Below are 20151 nucleotides of genomic sequence, written 5' to 3' on the forward strand. Positions count from 1 at the left end.
ACATTTCAAGATGTGCCACTGAAAAAAACTGAGGGATCAAAACGCATTTGGCAACTGAACATGATGCTCATCTATAATAGACAGATCATGGCAACTGAAAGTGTTTTTATTTGCAATAGGCTGTCATCCTACTTTGTTGTGGTGTTTAGAGGCTGATTTACCTTAATACTTGGCAACGAAAAGTGTTTGTTTAGCTGCACAAATTGCACCCACCTGTATTACTGTGTTTAGAAGTTGTTTCATTTCATTGCTGTTTTTTGTATATACAGATATTTTTAGAAAACAAGTATATACTAATGCAACTAGTACCACTCTGAATTTTTCTAGCCATGCTGTTCTGTTATCACCAGTAACGGGGAGAGAAATACCAGCTGCGCACACATTTTAAGGCATGACATTTCCCATGGGCATAGCCAGGAATTTTGTTAGGGGGGGGCAGGCTTTTTTGGGGGCAGAGTGCCCCAAAAGTTGTTGAGCTTTTTGGGGGAAATCACGGGTAAAATTCCCCCAAATCCCCCATTAGGGGAGGCAGACTTTTGTTGTGGGGGCAGGCTTCTGTTGGGGGGTGTGGCAGAACCTCGTTTAATTCAAGATTCAGGTAGGTAGCAGTGTTGGTCTGACACAGTTGAAATAAAAAATAAAAAAAAAAATAGTCCAGTAGCACCTTAGAGACCAACTAAGCTTATACCTAGAACAAACTTAGTTGGTCTCGACTTCCGGCGGCGACGCCATCGTCGGGTGGTCGAAGGCTGCTTCGGGTCCGAAGCGCCTTGTCCATCCCGGGGGTTAGGAGCCGCGCTACCGCAGCGCGCGGCTCCGGTTGGGGTGCGGGAAGAGCGTCCCGCACCCTGGGCTCCCCGGCTGCGCCCGCGGAGGCTCTGAACCCTTCCCTTGCCCCCCCTGTAAAGGGGGAGTGGGGGTGAAGGGCAAACGGAGCCGGGCTTCGGGGACATGCCCCAACCGGGATGCAAATGCGGCGACAGAGCCCGCGGTGAGCGTCCAAGTTCTACCTGTGAAGAATGGAGCTAAAAGAACCCGGTGGTCGTGAGTAAAGAAATTGATCAGAAATCGTGCTTTTGGAACGATCCGGGGGGAAGGAGAATGGCAGCCTGCCCTCCCTCCCTTCGAGCTCAAGAATCTAACCAATTTGACTGATTGCTGCTACAGAACTGGTTACAATGTACTTAAAATTGACACAGGAGACTGGCAAACTTTTCTTTTGGGAAGTTAACTAGAGGAAAATATCTCCTTTTAAAGTTGCGGTATTTGCGCTCCAGTTCAGGAAAATGGCGACGAACAAAGAGAGGAGTAGAAATATGACACCCGTTTCCTCCTCCTCTGCCAGTATGATGGGTTTCGTCCTTGAACTGGCACTGAACTCTGGACTAACGGACAAACAGAGACTCACTGCCTTGAAGGTGGAACTGCTTTATAGAAAAGTCAAAGTCTTGTGTGGGGGTCTGAAATGGAACCAATTGCCCACAGAGGAGGCTTACAAAACTTTTGATACTTTGGAAGAAAGCCTTGCCAAAGAGCTGAGAGGATGGATGCAAAGATGGAGTGAAATGAATGAGCTACTTCGGAGAAGAAATTCGCTTTTTGGGGGTGGCAGCCCCAAGGCGACGTTAAGATTTCGTATATCCAGTCCCCGAGGTGTGAGCTCGGGGGCCAGGGACAGAGAATTAAGGTATTTACAAGAAGAAAAGGAATGTTACAAAGAACCGAAGAAGCTGAGAGATGATGAGATGGACACCTCTGAACTTGCGGCAAGGAGAGGTTTGGACTGTGCCTGGATCTGTGGACGCTTGGAGAGGGAAGAGATATGGAAGTTCAGTGCTGATGCCATTAGGAGAAGAATAATGGACAGAGGGGGTGTGGGGTGAAGCATTAAGTAAAACTTTAAGCAGCCTGAAATGGTAAATTGAAATCGGAGGGTGAATACTGTCAACAATTTTTTGTTATATTTCTTATTGGAACATGAAAGGAGATATTTCAAGTGTTTATGTTACTAGCAGCAACCTTAAGGATAGAAGAGATAGATTAGATGTGAATGATTTGAGAAGATTTATGAGGTGGAGTATAAGCAAAGTGAATTTAAGTGGATTAAGTTTATGGATCTAGAAGATTAAATGGTGAGGTATTATTATGATGATGTATTTTTAGCAATTGTTGAAGATATAATTGAAGGTAATTATACAATTGTAGTTAATGTTTTTTTTTTTGTAGGAGAAATGGTTATAAAATAGACTAAGGATACAAACTCGAAGGTGAAAAGGCAGGGGAAGTCAAAAGTCAAGATATGGAATTAGAAATTTTTTTCCTAGAAAGATGCAATAAGAAAGCTTGACATTGTTTGTATTTGTTTTATTTGTTTTGCATTTGTTAATTGTAGGTGTGGGTGTGGGTATATGTTTGTTATAGAAAAATGCCAATAAATTCTTATAAAAAAAAAAAAAACAAACTTAGTTGGTCTCTAAGGTGCTACTGGACTATTATTTTTATTATTATTATTATTTCAACTCCTTTAATTCAGAATTTTTAACACTTTTCTATGCTTTTTGAGGATTTAGCTCGGCTATGCCCATGCCATTTCTCCCAGAGAATTGTGGGAACTGCAGTTTCCCCCAACACAGAACTACAATTCCCAGCACCTTAAAAAACACGTTACAGTTCCCAGATTTGATTATTATTATTTTGAAAAGATTATTTTGAAAAGATGGTGACAGCAGTCACGAAATTAAAAGACGCCTGCTTCTTGGGAGGAAAGCAATGACAAACCTAGAAAGCATCTTAAAAAGCAGAGACATCACCTGACCTTGCCGACAAAAGTCCGTATAGTTAAAGCTATGGTTTTCCCAGTAGTAATGTATGGAAGTGATTGAAGAATTGATGCTTTTGAATTATGGTGCTGATGGAGACTCTTGAGAGTCCCATGGACTGCAAAAAGATCCAACTTATCCATCCTTAAAGAAATCCGCCCTGAGTGCTCACTGGAAGGGCAGATCCTGAAGTTGAGGCTCCAGTACTCTGGCCACCTCATGAGAAGAGAAGACTCCCTGGAAAAGACCCCGATGTTGGGAAAGATGGAGGGCACAAGGAGAAGGGCACGACAGAGGATGAGATGGTTGGACAGTGTTCTTGAAGCGACTAGCATGAGTTTGGCCAAACTGCGGGAGGCAGTGGAGGATAGGGGTGCCTGGCGTGCTCTGGTCCATGGGGTCACGAAGAGTCGGACACGACTGAATGACAACAAATTTTGAAAAGTCATTCCTGCATTGCAGGGGTAGGACTAGATGACTCTTGGGAAGTCCCTTTCCAACTGTACAGTTCTATGATTCTGTGTGCCCCCCCCCCGGACGTGCTTTAAATGCGCACCAATCTGTCAAGGGAGCTCCAGTCGCCTGCGAACTGCAGTTCGAAAAAGCCGCGCGTGGTGCTTTTTCCTTCGAGAGAGGCCAAGTTCTCGCGAGAAAACAGAAAAGCAGAAGGTTGTGGGGCGCGACTCCACCCCGAGATAAGCCGGATTCCCTTTACAATACATTTGGCCGGGAACAGCTCACGTGACACGGGCGAAGGTTGGGGGAACTAAGGCGGCTGCGCGCTCCCCTGTCACGTGAGCTCCAGAGGCGCACGCCCCGCCCACCGCAGCGGAATCCCTCCAGCGCGCGCTTTTCTAGTTCTGTCCGATTGTTGTCTGGCGCGCGAATTTCTGACAGGATCTCTCTCTCCACGACCTCCCGTGTCCCCCCAAACCGGGCCGGCCGGTCGGCAGGCGGGGTGTCCAAAGGCGGCCTCCATCGAGCGAGCGCCTGCCTCCTTCATGGCTCCGAGGACCTTCCTCCGCTGAGCTGAGAGGCGAGATAAATCGCCGGCCGTTGCTGAGGAAAGGCGGCAGGTGGTGGGGAGGGTGGCCATGGCCGCCGAAGCTGCGGCTGCCTCAACCGACGGCGACGTCCAGGTAAGGGAGAGGGAGAGGGAGAGAAAGAGGGCGAAGCTCCCTCTCCCTCTGGCTTCGCGGACTCGGTGCCAGTGAAATGGGCTTAGGATACGTACGAGGCGGCTCCGCCTCTGGGCGGGTTGCAGCTGTCAGAGTCATGAACAGCAGAGGTAAAGGGGTGCCAACTCGAGTCAACAAAAAAATTTTGGGGGGAGGTGAGCCCCGCCTCACATGATCGATCACATGACGTGGGTGGACGCACACTGTTTGAATGTCAACGGCCATCAACTTTTTTTGGGGGGGCTGGCCCGGCTCCCTCAAATATTTTATTTTATTAGGGGTCGAAGACACCCTTTGACCCCTAGGAGTTGGTTCCTGTGGCAGAGGTAAAGGGACCAGGGGCGCCAATTTTGGAGCTACTCATGCCATGCAAACTGGCTAGATTTTTTGGTTGTAAGTCGCCCTGGGTTGCCTTGAGCAAGATAAAGCGACTAACAAATGTAATAAGCAATAACAATAACTTGAAGAAAATATTGGCGGCCCCCTGATAAGCCTCAGCTCATGTCATTGATCACATTGATGCTCAGCACTTTCGCACCATCTGGATGGCGATGCTCATCAACTTTTTTGGGGGGAAGCAGCCCCCTCAGATATTTATTTATTTGCCCCTAGGAGTTGGCTCTTTTGAAAGGGGTTAATCATGACACACTCCCGTATGCGCACCTTATTTTCTTTTTAAAATAGCATTCTTGATGTTTTTCTGTTTACTGGGGTGTGTGGCATCAGGCGTGTTTTCACTTCCCACCCCCATTCAAATTCTAAACATTTGAAACAAATTGGTGGATCAAAGGTAGTCTCTCATAGCCTGATGGTGGAGATCTGGAAAAATGCCGCCTTTTACTGTCTCAGTGGGGTCGGTGAGTTTTCCAGTACAGATTTCTTCATAATTTTATAATAGTCTTATCTTGTATTTTATTCAGTGAACCTCCCTGAGATCTTTTGATGAAGGGCAGTATATACATTTAATAAATAGAATAAAAATAAATGTGAAAGTACATACAGGCACACATAGGCCGACATGAGGGCCTTGGTGAAAATCTTCATTTATGATGCTGTTGAGGGTGTGTGGTGTTAAACCGGTTTAGCACCACATTTTTCTGTCCCCAAGGAATCCTGGGAATGGTAGTTCTGGGTGAGAGGGCATAGCGGCCTGTACCAGAGAAAACTTAGCAACCTTGTGATTGGTTTGTTGCTATATACCATGTTCTGAGAGGGATCATCTTTCAGAGAAAATGTGTGTATATTTTTTTGAAAAAAAGAAACCCACATGTTCTTCATTAGGGAATGTTTTTACAGTCATAGTCCAGCTTAACTGTTAAACATCCCACTTGGGCCCTAAGGCTCAGGATGAGGGGCAGTTCCATTTGGCTGACCTATAGTAGGGATGTAGAGGGTACAGAAGTACCTGCTGAAGTTCAGGTGGTTGAATTTATTTACATTGTCCTTTTTAGTTTTGCAAGCCTGACTCAGTAGTTGAGCTCTAGCTAGAACTTGAGCTTCCCAGGTCTGAGCCCAATTTTGTATTCACTGGCTAAAATAGAAATAATACCAGTCTCTTGTATTTGTAATGGGATCTTCAGAATGAACAATAAAGTTCATGTCAGTTTAGATAGGAGCATGTTTGTTTGCTATTCAATACAGGCAGCCCCCTGTTCATACTGGGATTACATGAAATCGCATATAATTGAAACCCATTGAAAAAGCCCGCAAACATCTCATTCTGCCTCCACCCCACTCCTGTTCCGCCCTTTTAATGATATTTCAGTGAAATCTTTATAACATTTTTGTGTCACTTCCAGGGTCAGTGCAATGCATGTATACATGGTCACGTACATATTGAACATGCATAAATGAGAGGCTGCTTGTATGCTTTTTAATAATTAGTTATTTCATTCAACCCAGTCTCATAGGTGACAGCCTGCTTTAATAATATTTCCAGCTTAACTGCTTCTGAGGTGGCATAGATAGATCATATTTCATTTTTATTTTGCTTTTAACAATTAACATAGCTTTACCGATTAACATGATGCCCCATATTTCTTTTAAAATGAAATGTTTGAATGCAGTTCTGGTGTAATAAGCATGACAAGCTTTTTAGACAATTTGTGTTCTGAATAACAAATAAGAAATAAACACATAAGCAATTTTAATGCTAGCTAAAGCTGTTCATTTATACAAAACAACTCTGCTTTTCCTTTATAGCCATGTAAGAAACGGAAAGAAGATGATCCTTCTATAAAAGCAATTACAAAATATTTTTCACCATTAGGAAAAAATGTTGATAAAGTGTTGTCACCACCAAAGTCCAACAATATAATGGATTATTTTAAAAAAACTTCCCCCACATATGAGAATATTGCTGCACCTGTAACAGAGAAGAAAAGTAAAACGGATAGATCACCCTTGGAAAATTCTTCAAAGGCTTTGTCAAGACTCAAGAGGAAAGGAAAGATATATAATTTAAATAATAAATTAAAAGATATAAAAACAATTGGGCATGACCATGTGATAGAAATTAATAGTGATGATAGTAGAGAATTTCTCAGTTCAAAAGAAGACTCTAACAGTTTCAATAGTCACAGTGTTCCTGCATTGCTTGGCCCTACAAATCTGGAAGAAATGTTAAATGATTGTAGTAAACACTGTCTCAGCACTGTTGACGGGAAACATGAAGAAGGAATAAAAAGTAGCAAAAAAAGATTAAAGAAACGGAAACACAAAGATAAGGTGGACTTGCCTAAACATTTTTCTGCTGAAACACAACAGAAAGATCATAGTAGAGAAGTTGATGATAAACAAGGTATATCTGCAAGTAAACCAGAAAATGAAAGCGTAGAAAACATTATGCATCCTGAGACTAATGGGCATGAGACACCACTTTTAAATGATTGCACAGTTACTGTATCATTTGAAGACTTTCTAAAAAGCCAAGGTGAAGTTAAAAGTCATCAAATTCCCGAAGCAGAAACATCAGATAGTCCCGCTGCACCCTGTGAAACAGTGAGCTGCCAAGCTGCTCAGCAGCTCCCACTTAAGAAAGTAACTGTCCTTGCACAAATTCATTCTATGCCTCCAAAATCTCCCTCTTCTAGGAAAATAGCCTCTATCTTTTTAAAGCAAAAAACCAAAGCAGCTAGAAGACAAAGCAGTCCGTCTGCCTCAGAAGAGATAAATGCTGAGCAAATTACACAGAAGCGAAAATCTAATGTGGTGATAGCAGAAGAAGAGTTAGAACTGGCAGTATTAGAAGCTGCAGGTTCCGAGAGCATGAAGTCAAAATGCACTGCAGAAGAAAGATATCAGTTTATGAAAGCTTTTAGACAACCAGCATCTGATACGGTAAAAAATGGATCTAAAAAAGGACCTGGTAAACAGAAGGAAGTAGAAAAATCTTCAAAGCACAAACTGGAAGTGGAAGAATCAGAGGATGTTTCTAATAAAAAACTAGGAAATGAATTATCATCTGATTTTGTTGGTAGTGATTCCCATAGTAATACAGTTAAGAAAGGTCGTACCAGAGTAAGAAACAGCAAGCTCAGCAGGGAAAAGATGATACTAAGAGCAGAGGAGAAAGATTTAAATACAAACAACAGCCTGGACCATGCTGCTGGGGAAACCACTTCAACAGAAGCAGAAAGCAAATTGTCCCCCAAAAAGAATGGATTGAGAAGAAGTCCACGGCAAAAGAAAAGCCAAAGCTCCATAAATATTACACCAGAAAAAACAAGGTTTTCAGAGACTGTTGATGAAAACACATCAGATCCTATTCCTGTACAGGCTTCTACTCCCCAAACAAACAAATCCTTTAATAAAAGTGTCTTGTATAAGGCTGTGGTGATTACTGAACCCTTTGATTCAACGAGCCCAATAAGGTAAACATATTTTAGAGTGTAAGTAATTTTTGTTTAAGTACCTAAACTTTATCTAGAGACAGTAGCTCTGAACATTTGCAGCTTTAGCACTTTGCTCTTTATCCCAAAACAGTATTAAGGAGTGGTGTTTAATAAATATATAATAAGTGGGATTTTTTTTCACCCTCATACAGGATGAAATTCACTCGAATTAGTACATCTGAAAGATTTACGCAACAGAGTGTGAAGGTATTGTTTTGAATAAATTTCACTGTAATTTGAATATGAAGGCCCAATAGAATTAAATATACTAGTCTAAAAAGTTGTTGCACACCCTTGAATTATGCACAGAATACTTTGAATGATATTATTCTTCCCCCTCAGCAGTAGAACGTAAGCATTGTACTACTTCTAGGTGTTCTTCCAAGCTCCTCACTATATTTAGAGTGTAACACTGAAACCAGGAATTACCATCTTCATTGCAATCCAAATTTGAAAATAAATTTGAAATAAAGATGGAATTATAGACCTGTTGAAATTAATGGACTTCAAGTACGTTGATTTCAGTGGGTCTATCTATGACTTACATTGCATATCACCTAGAATTTCCTGTTCTGGCTTTATGTTTACACAAATGAATGTTGAGTGTGAGGAGGACAAATCTGGAACCTCTTTTGATCTTTGTGCATGTCTAGGTTTCTGAGGGAAATTATTGTATGAAAAGGCTCTTAATATATATCTGGTCATACACTTTGATATATTGGCATACACAATCTTTCTTTGTTCAGTGAGAAACAGTTTAATATAATTATGTAATTATTTTTAAAAATACAACATACACAGCTTTTAAATATTTACCTGGATTAATAGATTTAAATTTAGCACAGATTGAAAAGTGCATTGTTGAGCAGAAAGGATTTCTGTTCATACAAGGCATGGTGTCTGATTTTCCCACGCTTCCCCCTACCTGCTGCAAGCCCATGTAATTTGCCATGCTATTTTGGAGAGTCCCCCAGCCCCCAGGAGCAGGATTTTTTGTGGGGGTGCTTTAATGAGTAGGAGGAATTGGTGAAGAACATTTCCACCTTTGCCTCTGTAGATCCAAGCCACGGTGTACATTGGCCCTTGGCCCATTAATGATTCCTTTTAATTTTACTGTAGATGAACAATATGTCCAAAGCAAAGAAATTGGTTGAGAAAGCAAAGGCTCTACAGCATAACAGAGCAACGAAGATTACTGAAGAGACATTACCCATGCCTCTGCGACGCTCTTCTAGACAACAGGCCTTGACTGAAAAGAAAAAGTCACAGAACACAGAAGTAAGTCCATAAACTAGCTTATATATGGAATCAGCATTGTTGTTAGAGTTCACTTGCTTTAAGCAACAGTTTGTCTTTGACCTGTTCTCTATTCTGTAGTATAAGGGGTTTGAAATGACTTGTGATGATATTGTAAACTTGTAGTCATTGCTATGAATTTGTCTGAAAACAATTTTTTAAAGTATCTGTTCTAGTGATAAAGTAGATGAGTGTAAACCAGGGGTCAGCAAACTTTTTCAGAAGGGGGCTGGTCCACTGTCTCTCAGACCTTGTGGGGGGCTGGACCCACCCCCTCCCAAAAGCACCCCCCTCCCAAAAGGCGCCCCCCTGCCGATGCCACTCACGACGCAGCTGCCGACGCCGCCTCGTCTTCAGCAGCGTCAGTGTCCTCTGTCTCAGCAAGGTGCAGAGCCCAAGCCGCTGGCCTGGGCAGGGGAGGCAGCCTCTGTGCCGCTGCCGCTTCCTTCCTGCTCGGCCGCTTCCTCCCGCTCAGCTGCCTCAGCGCGAAGGAAGGGGTGGCGCCCAGAGGCGTCCACGACTTCTGATTGGCTGCAGGAGCTTCCTGCAGCCAACCAGAAGCTGCGCCAGCGTCCTGCCTGCCCAGAGGCATCCACGGCTTTTGATTGGCTGAAGGAGCTTCCTGCAGCCAATCAGAAGCCGTGCCATGCCGCGGAAGTCAGTTTCCGCACGGCAAGGCCTCCATGCTGCGCCTGTTTAGTGCGGGGACTGACCGAGCAGGTGGCAGGGTCCGCAAGGTTCGCAGGCTGGATTAACGAGCCCGGTGGGCTGCATCCGGCCCGCGGACCTTAGTTTGCTGACCTCTGACAGTCTCTGAGATTAATTTTATGAATAACTAAAAATTGTTTGTTCTCACTTGTCAGTCATACTCCAATAAATGCTGATGATCACATTTTAGGTGCTTGTTAGTGTTCTTGAGTATTTATTATAATAATATAACACTTCCGTATGTTAAGAAGACTAAGCAGAAATTGTATAGTTTCTCCTAACATTTTCAGTGAACGTATAACACGCTTTCTATAAAAAATGAACTTTTTGTTAACTGTATCTATGCAGTGTACTTTCTTGATCTCTCACTAGTCCTGTTCTACACAAGGGAAAATGAGAAAGGGAAAGTGGTTTGTTCATGGTTACCAAGTGAATTTGATGGTGAATTTGAATTGAGCTCAAGTTCCACATCCAGCTGTGCAATAGTTTTTGCATACTACACTGAGTAGATAGAGAGGGTCATTTTTATTTGATGTAATACTGACAGAAGTTTGTATGAAATACAACTGTTCATTTGAAATATAGTAGCAGCCAATACCATAGAAATATTGGAACCAAATGCAAGTTGCTAGAGCTTATTTTGTTACTTAGTATCATGTCTTTTGGTTTGCATTCATTTATATTTGCTTTTTTTAAAAATGTTGTGCACTGCCCTAGAATTTTCTGATACTTTAAATAAAATGAAATAAATGTCTGGTGAACTGCAGTGTATGCATAGAGCTCTATTGAAGCATGTATTTTTGCATTCTCCTCCTTGTCAGGGACTTTGCACTGGGGATGTGTGAGTTATCTAACGGTGGCAAGAGCTTTTTCATGCAGGGCTCCATAGGCACAATAAAATTACTTGGGGGTGGGTGGGTTATTGGGTTGTTGTTGTTTTAATTTTGATTATGTATTTTGTGGTTTTATATTTTGATTTTATTCTGTGAACCACCCTGAGACCTGTAATATTTATCCTGTTTGTGTTCAGGATTCAGTGATTTTTCTGGATTCAAGTCCTGTTTCAGAAAATGTGAACAAACCGAAGAAACTTCGAAACTTGAATGATGTATTGGGGAAGAAGACTGGAAATGTGAAGACAGCTATGAAATCAAATGGTACCAAATTTTACTCACTAACTTTCCAATTTCTAGCCCATACTTCAATGTTTCATAAAATCGGGATAGGTTACAATGATAAAACAACTCACAATTTAAATAATAGCATTTTTAAGTCATTGTAGCAAAAGCAGGTGGACACTTCTAAAATTTTCAACTCACTGCACTGTGTTAGCCACTATGTGGGCTGCTATAAAAACCTGGGGAAAGAGGTATGTCTTCAAGTGGTGTCAAAGGGTAAGCAATATCAACACCAAGCCTAAATTAATGGGAAGGGCATTCTACAGTCAAGGTGCCACCACAAAGAAGGTTCCTATTCCATGTCACCACAAAGTGTCCTTCACTCAACGTGAGATGAGTACAGTATTAAGCACCTATCACAGAGCCGAAATATATTGAAATGTTGGAGGTTTGTGATCTCGCATCTCCTTAAATGTTTATTAAAAGCAGCCATGGGAGTTATTTAGAATGGGACCATGATGCTAGGGGCAAAGTTTAGCCCTCTCAAGCTGCACTATATGCCCAATGAATATAGCCTCAATGGGTGGGGAGGTGCATGTTATGTTCCCCATTAAGAGAAAATCTGGATTTTGTGTGTTAGTGTGTGTTACAGCTATCACCCTGAGGATTGTGTTCTCCTGTTGGGGGGTTTGGTATAAATTTTACATGCATAATGACAGAAATGCTTATGCAGATTGTCAGAACTTAAAATACAGCTAAAACACGTTTATGAGCAGATGATAAACAACTAAGTTCACAGGAGTTTTGTGCACTGTTCTGAAAACTCCACATTCCCAATATTTTTTCCTAAAATTTGTTACATACTTCCTTATACTATAAATCTGAAAATGAAATTGTTTGCTTTTTCTGAAATATGTGCACCCTGGTACACATGCTCATTCAGGTAACAGTACTGTTTTGTGGTCACAGAATATTAAGATTTTCAGAAACCGAGAGAATATCTGTCCTGTGACTGTGTAACATAGAAGCATGGAATTCAGCTAAAATATACATAGTTAATATATCGTTGGGGAAATTAAACAGTGTACTTTTAAAAACATTTTATGTAATAATTTAAGAATCTGAGATATAGTGTGCAGTTAATTATTAATTGTGGTTAATTTGATGTATATCTGTTCCTTCCATAACTTTACATTGCAGCACTGAGTTAGGGCTATATTAGTGCCTTGCTAATCTGGCAATATTTTACTTTTAAAGGCAAAGAGAAAGTGTCTTCATTAATTAGGAAAAAGGTCCAGAAGACTACAGATGCAGCAATTTATGTTTTGGATGAAAGCAGGTCAGTTTGTCACATATATACTTATAGTGGTTTACAAAGCCCTGAACAACTTAGGTCCTCAGGGACTTTTCTGAGCCCTTCTATCCCAGCATGATCACTGTGATCATCTGTAGGAGCATCACTGCTCATTCCCCAAGCTGGTGAGGCTCATTCGACCTCAAGAAACAGAGCCTTTAAGTGTCATTGGCCCATTATTATGAAACACTCTGCCAATAGGCACCTTCTGTTTCAAGTTTTAAACACCTACTTTTCTATTTCATTAGGCTTATGCAGGCAATTACGAATTCCATATTTCCATAATAGCTGATTTCAACTTTTTAATATGGCGTTTATATTATGGTTTTATGTATGATTGTTGTAAACTGCTCTGATACTTTTTATGACTAGAAATGAGATGTGTGTGTGTGTGTGTGTGTGTGTGTTAATGAATGAGATGGAACTGCATAAATCCACACCCATTTTTATAGAACCATGAGCAACATAATGGAATGAAAGGACTGTTCAACTAGAATGGGAGAGACCCAGTTTCCAACCCCTGCTCATCCATGATGCACACTGGGTGACTCTGGACATCCCCTTTCTCTCAACCTAGCTTAACCTTTCAGAGGGTGAAATGTGGTGTGTTTCACTGTATTCAGACCTGGGCCCCTTGGAGGAGAACTGTATTAGTGTACACAAGTGGAAACTTGGTGAAAGGGTTGTCTGGTGCAATACAACAAGCAAGGATGCAGCATAAAGTGAGAGATTATTGACGGTTCTTCTCAGGGCTGCACACTCCAGAGAACAGTCAGTAATTGTAGGCAAGTGGTGTTTCGGAGAAGCTTTCCTCCCATTACTGATATAATCATTGTAGATTGTGGTAAGCTGCTCAGGAATCTTGGGGTTCTCCTGAACAGTTCCAAAGCCTTTGCTGAAAGGAATGCAAAACAACATTAAATAATGAAGCTTATCTGCTTTTGGTTGTCACTTACACCTAGTGATCAAGATTCTGAAAATTCACAAGATGGCAAGCAGTTCAAAGCGAAACGTGAATTTTTAATGAGTGGTTTGCCAGAGTCTTTAAAAAGGCAGATTGCAAAGAAAGCAGCAGCATTGGAAGCATATTCTTCAGTTAATTCCTGCTTTCGAACAGTGGTCCATGTTCAGCAGAAGGACTGTGGTGAGTATTGACCTCCTGAAGTTCTTGCAATGACTGTACATTATTGGAGCTTTTGCCTTAAAATAACGTTTATTGACTTTTTGTTACTGTAAGAGACTAACAAATGCTTGGGTGGCATAAATTTAGATGAGTTTCATAAAACTATATTCTGTTTGGGCTTAGAGCAGAGGTGACCACCCCAGCTTGTGGCCCCTGGACCCTGTCCTATCCATCAGCTGTTCAGTAGGAATCAGCTGATAAGGGAAAGGGCTTTGATACTGAGCAGAGTGTGCAATTACAGTTCCTTCTTCTGCCAGTATACTGTATCTGCTACAAGAAGATGAAAGCAAGAGGAGGAAATGCTTCAGCAAGAGTGGTAGATTGTCTCCCTTTCAAATGCAGTGGTACCTTGGGTTATGTTACCTTCAGGCAATGTAATTTTGAGTTACGAACGTGGCAAACCTGGAAGTGTATACTTCTGGGTTTCACCACATGCGCAGAAGTGCTCTGCGCGCTTCGCACATGCGCAGAAGCGGCGCCTCTGGATACGGACTTTTCAGGGTAAGTATGGATCCCCAGGATGAATTAAGTTCATATCCGGAGGGTCCACTGTATGAGAAAAAAACGTCCACACACTTTGCAATTGCATGAATTGCGTTTGGGAGGGATACAATTGCATTTTTGAAGTTAGGGGCTCCAAATAGCTATAGGGCAGGGTTTGTAGCTCACCTGTCAATTGACATTTGTGTTATTTTACAGGGATTGAGTTGTGTTTACATTTTTGAGCAGTCAGGGCAGGTAAAGGATGTTGGATAGCTTTTTTTAAAAAACAAAGTTTTACAAAATGTGGAGAAAATGGAAGATGGAACTTGACTTAATAAGTTATGCCTCTGTCCCTATGAGGAATAGCTTTCTCTGTGTTATGTGACTGTGTGTGTCAGGCCCCACCTACTACTGCATGCAGCTTCTGACAGCTTTTCCTGTTATAATGTGGTTCTCAGCTTAGACACTGTTCACACTCCTAGCTTTGAGGATGATTGCCTCTTGCTTTGCAGAAACTTGAAGAGCAGTGGGAATGGTGACTGCTTCTTTCATAAGGAAGAAGGCGGCGACAAAAACAAGCACTAATTTAGTCCTTCCTCTGCTCTCCTCTGCCCCAACTATAGACATTAATGCTGCTAAATGTTCTTTTTAATAGTTGGGAGAAATAGTATACGATCAGATAATTTTTTGTGCTTCCCTAGAGATGTATCATATTAGAAGAAGAGTGGCTGTGTAGAAGAGCCATAAGAGATAAAATGTTAAGGACAGCTTGCATAGGAGCAGCCTAGGTATAAAGATGCACCCATTTTAAGAAGCAGATATTGGTTTTTTAACAGCACGTATGGGACTGCAAAGTGCTGACAGTGCATGCCAGGGTAAGTGGATCACTGGTTTTAGTTAAAGGGACCTAACTGTCAAGTTATTTTAGTTCAGGTGTCTGAATTCATCCGAGTCTGAGTGCTGCACTGTATCTAATGCTCTTTGCAAGGAGCCTGGCTACTATCAACAAAGCGTTCTATCATTGGGTGAATATCCTTCTATAAGTTATTCCTTGTTACCTATTTCTAAAACCCCGCTTGCTAATTGAGTCTTTATTCTTTCATAGGATGTTTGATGTGGAGGTTGGCACCACCCTCATCACTTCTAAGTAATCTGAGAGAGGTGAATTCTGAAGTAACTGATATTGCAAAACTCACTTTTCCACTTGGTGAATTTTCTGTGTTAAAAACACAGTCTGACAGTACTGATTCTCCAATTGTTGTGGTTAGTATTTACAAATCTTTATTGCCATGATGGCTTTCAGTTCAGTTGATCTGTTCTTATGAAAGCTCTTATCATTTTGTTTTTATTAAACTGACATGTAGCAGTTTAATGTTTTTAAATTCCATAGATCACATGCTTCCCTGTGTGTGGTAATGTGCTACTAAACTCTGTTTTCTATCTTCAAAAATATTAATTGTGTATAAATATATTGCGTTGCTTTTTCTGTTTTATAGTCTTCTGGATGGCGACCAGATTTTTCTGAAACTCAAAGGAATTGTTTGTTGGAGGAGATTCATTCTTCCAATGCCCAGTTTCCTGTGAAACGGTTTTTTCATTTGCTGTTGAAAAAACAAGCTGCTTACCAAACTACTAAACAAGGTTAGCAAGTATATGTAACTGACATGTAAAATTCAGGCATGGGTAGCAAGTAAATGTCTAGCAGCACAATCCTAAGCATGCTTGCTGTTAATTGTTACCACTGCAGTCCCTTCCCCTAGAGGTGGCAGACCAAGTGGAGGCCTGGCTATATTGAAGCATTTTTGCTCAGAAATAAAGCCTATTTACTCAATGGAACTTACACACAGGAAAGTATACACAGGATTTCAGCCTAGGCAACTTAAAAGATCTTTGCTGAACTCTGTGCATGCATGCAAGCAGAGTCTTTCTTCAAGCAAGTAGTGGTAGTGGTGGTTTCGTTTGCTGCTCCACAGAGATCTTCAGGTAGTGGGGCCATGTCTTAGTATATGAGGTTGCAGGGGGGAGCTGGAAAAACCCCACACTCTTGTGGAACACTGAACACAGTACTATACATCTTAGCCAGCGTGACTAAAGCCTATTTGTCTGGATTAGTTGGTGGTGGCAAGAGTAAGAGGTGCTAGGAATTGTTCAGTGGTATGACATGTTGCATGTTTTGTTTTTCTTTGTCTAGTAAAGCAATGTGAAGCTGTAAGCACCGGGACAAATGCAGACTCTGATAACCGAAAAGCAACCAAAAGAAAACGAAAAGCTGAAGATCACAAATCCAAAAGAAGGAAACAAATTGGAAAAGCAGAGATTAAATTTCCAGACCAGGTTCCATGTGAAAAACAGACTGGCATGGAAAACATAATCCCCATAATAAATTTAGATGAGACAGAAGACTCTGAACTTCGATCAGAAAGTAGTTTTGCTTCTGGTAACTTACACTTTATCCATAATATTTTAGAACATATTAAGTATGGCTGTTGTGATTAAGAACATGTTTCTTATTTAACTAGATGTAGAAGTGAATCCATTCTAAAATGGCTAATCTGAAATGTCCTAAATTAATACATGTTGTGCTCAAGATGACAAATTCTTTAAAAAGGTAAAGGACCCCTGGATGGTTAAATCCAGTCACAAGTGACTAAGGGGTGTGGTGCTCATCTCGCTTCAGGCTGAGGGAGCTGGCATTTGTCCACAGACAGCTTTCCGGGTCATGTTTAGGGAAGCTTTTAATGTTAATTATTCTATTTTAACATTCTTTTGGAAGCCGCTCAGAGTGGCTGGGGAAACCCAGCCAGATGGGCGGGGTATAAATAAATTATTATTATTATTATTATTATTATTATTATTATTATTACTATTATGGAGCCAGCATGACTAAACTGCTTCTGCTGCAACGGGACACTGTGACAGAAGCCAGAGCTCACAGAAACGCTGTTTACCTTCCCACCGCAGCAATACCTGTTTATCTACTTGCACTGGCATGCTTTCAAACTGCTAGGTTGGCAGGAGCTGGGACAGAGTAACAGGAGCTCACCCCGTCGCGGGGATTCAAACTGCTGACCTTTCGATCGGCAAGCCCAAAAGGCTCAGAGGATTAGACCACAGCGCCAATGACGTCTTAAAAAATAATTTTTTATTATAAATATTTATCACAAAAGCACCATATTTCAATAAACCTGTTTGCATATAATTCACTTTCTCTTGCTCCTGACATAATAACTGAGTTTATATATTGCAGCTAAATCCTGAATCCCCAAAAAACTGCTCTGACAAGGGCAGGGGGAAACTATATTTTTCCAGTAAGTTGGGATTGACATTCTGACTGCTGTTAACAGAACAGTGACATTTCAAAGTCCACCTTATCAGTACAGTCCTCTTACGCAATGAAAGAATATATTTAACGGGTTCTTTGGAACCTCATACCCCTTTCTTTAAATGACAATTGTTATATGGATATTAGTGACGTTGCAGTCTATTGATTCACAGAGAACCTTATTGGAGCACAGCCCAGTAGACCTAAAAGGAATTAATGTACTTTAAAAAATAAGCACCATGACTTGGATCCTGCCTTAGAAGGTTTTAGTTTTACCAGTTGCCTTCTCTATGAGTGAAAAAAAAATGCTTTTTATGGTCTCTGGAAGCAATTGTTGGGAGCGGGGCACTGGGAGCGGCATACAGGAAGGGGAATCTATAATATACACTTGCTTTTTGCTTCGCCATTGGGATCTTTGAGTCCATTATACTGACTTATGGTACTCTTTTATTATAAGTTAGACTGCTGTTTTAAAAATGCAGATTATATATTCACGAGTGTCTTAACCATTTACCTTTTGTTTCTTGCAAACATAAAGCTGTAACTTTCAATCCAGTTATTTTCAAATCCACTTATTCTGAAGCCTTCAGGGTTAGTAGTTCGAGCATTTGTCTTTGCGTTTATGTTTGTCAAAAGATCTGATAATCAATAATACCTATTAATATTCTAATATCCTCTGCTGTCAGTTTGTCAGTTACGTCTGTTGAAAATAGTAGAACTCCCTTTCAAGTAATGCATCTGAGACTGAAATGTAAGACATTCTATATAATGTTTTGTGTATTAAAACACTGCAGCTTTGACCTATAAATATTGATCACAACTTACTTCACTGTTTCCTTTCTGTAGGCCAGACATTTGGGCTAAAAACATCTTCAGAAAATGAAATAGTAAATCTTCCTTGTTTCTGCATGGGGTAATTATTAAAATAGGTACCGGTAATTTCTGTGTTCATGTTCATCATCTGCAGATTTTGCAAATGAAGATGTGCTCTGGACAGAAAAATACCAGCCACAGCACTCCAGTGAGCTTGTAGGAAATGCTGCAGCAGTTCAAAAACTACACAGGTTAGAAACTGTTGAATTTCTTGTATCTTTTTTTTTTTTTAAGTGCTTAGTGCAGCAACTGGGTTTCCCTCCAGATTTTTGTGATATGTTTTGCTAGTTAAAGGTCGTTCTGGTTAACTAGGTGTGACTCTGCACCATGCTGGCAAAGGAGAGTACATGAGTATGTGGCTTGAGCCAGTCTCCTATCTGGTTAGGAAAACTGACAGTGTTAAGTGTATATCAGCTAAATAGCTGCAATTCTGTTGGGTCCGTGTTGGCAGCTTCATGAAGCTCCTAAACGACTTTTATAAACACCTTTAAGTTTAAAAAAGCACTGAGAGTTTCACAAAAGAACCCCACCCCCTAGTGAAAACAGTCTCTGGTTATGTGCTATTCCTCCTCCTTACCACCACCCTTTCAGTGTCGTGTTAGAACACACTGCACATTTAGATAGTGGCTTAATTTGCATACCATGCACACATGACTTGAGCGGCTTCTCCCGCTCCCCAGTTTCTCAGCTTGTCCTGCCATCCAGACCAAAGATTGTGGTTTATAACCAACTCTGTCTAATTTATTTATTTTTCAGTATTTATATCCCACCCTTCAACTAAAGGTTGCAGGGCGGGTCACTACATAATACAGAAAGTCAGCCTTTGCCAATGGGAACATTTTGGAGAGCAGAAACTGATGGAGATGTCAATTAATAATACCACATATATAGCTTAATAATACAGATTCTTTGATGCAGTACTTCATCCAATACAAAATGATCTCTCGTGTCTTTAAGGGAAAGCAAAAATAACAGCTGCCAGTCCTGCTCATGCATGTGTTGCTAAGCCATAGCTTAGCATGATATGAGAACCAGTCTTATACGTCCCAATAAATAGTACAAATGTGCACAAAGACACCAAAATAGTCCTATGTCTTTATTTTTAGGTGGCTATGTGAATGGAAAAAAAGAGCTGACAGCGAAGAAGACAGAACTCAAAAAGAAGCAAAAAATGGCAGCCTAGATGGTACTTCAGAATCTTCAATCTGTAAAATACTGAGTTTTATATTAATAAAAATGATTTATTTCAGAAACCAAAAGAAGACTTATGAGTGGGATATAAGTTTTAGAATATGTAAGATTGTTTTAAATTTTGTTTCATCTAGGGTTTTTTTAATGGAAGTTGGTGTGAGTTTGCTTCTTTTTCTTAGAAAGGGAGGCAGAAAAATATACGGTATATAAAATAACACAGCCAAATGTGTGTGTTTACTCTGATCTAACTTACTAGAATCCTTTGACAATGCGGATTTTAAAGATGAGAAGTCAGACAGCGAGGAAGAGACTGTTCTGTGCAATACAATGCTGCTTATCGGTCCCCCAGGCATTGGGAAGACAGCAGCGGTTTATGCCTGCGCACAGGAGCTTGGCTTCAAGGTTTGTTATTGGGTAGATACTTACATAACAAATGTGGAATCTGCAAAGTGATTTTAACAAATCTTAATTTTATAACATTCTTGTAGATATTTGAAGTTAATGCTTCTTGTCAGCGAAGTGGAAGGCAGATTCTCTCTCAGCTAAAGGAAGCTACTCAGTCTCATCAGGTGGACAAACAAGGTCTAAATGTTCATAAGCCATGCTTCTTTAACAGTTACAGTAGCTCTAAATCACCCAGTAAGTAATGGGCTTCTTTGTTTTATCGGTAGAAAAGTTGGGGGGGGGGGGAATTGGTCGGAACATGCATTTATTTTTTAAGATTTTATGCACC

General features: G+C 40.9%; 1 protein-coding gene across 1 annotated transcript in view; it reads left to right on the plus strand.

The window, feature by feature from the left end:
- Positions 1-3756: 3756 nt before the first annotated feature.
- Positions 3757-20151, plus strand: part of ATAD5 (ATPase family AAA domain containing 5) — a 28387-nt gene continuing 11992 nt past the window's right edge. The window contains exons 1-14 of the mRNA XM_033138751.1: positions 3757-3958; positions 6200-7869; positions 8043-8097; positions 9010-9168; positions 10925-11051; positions 12270-12351; positions 13329-13510; positions 15138-15295; positions 15529-15673; positions 16224-16469; positions 18322-18418; positions 19334-19413; positions 19675-19820; positions 19907-20057. Of these exons, the coding sequence (XP_032994642.1) occupies positions 3914-3958; positions 6200-7869; positions 8043-8097; positions 9010-9168; positions 10925-11051; positions 12270-12351; positions 13329-13510; positions 15138-15295; positions 15529-15673; positions 16224-16469; positions 18322-18418; positions 19334-19413; positions 19675-19820; positions 19907-20057 (3343 nt within the window). The 5' untranslated portion in view covers positions 3757-3913. The remainder of the gene's footprint in view (positions 3959-6199; positions 7870-8042; positions 8098-9009; positions 9169-10924; positions 11052-12269; positions 12352-13328; positions 13511-15137; positions 15296-15528; positions 15674-16223; positions 16470-18321; positions 18419-19333; positions 19414-19674; positions 19821-19906; positions 20058-20151) is intronic.

The sequence above is a fragment of the Lacerta agilis genome, chromosome 2 (assembly GCF_009819535.1).
Source record: "Lacerta agilis isolate rLacAgi1 chromosome 2, rLacAgi1.pri, whole genome shotgun sequence".
NCBI classification, from domain to species: Eukaryota; Metazoa; Chordata; class Lepidosauria; order Squamata; family Lacertidae; genus Lacerta; species Lacerta agilis.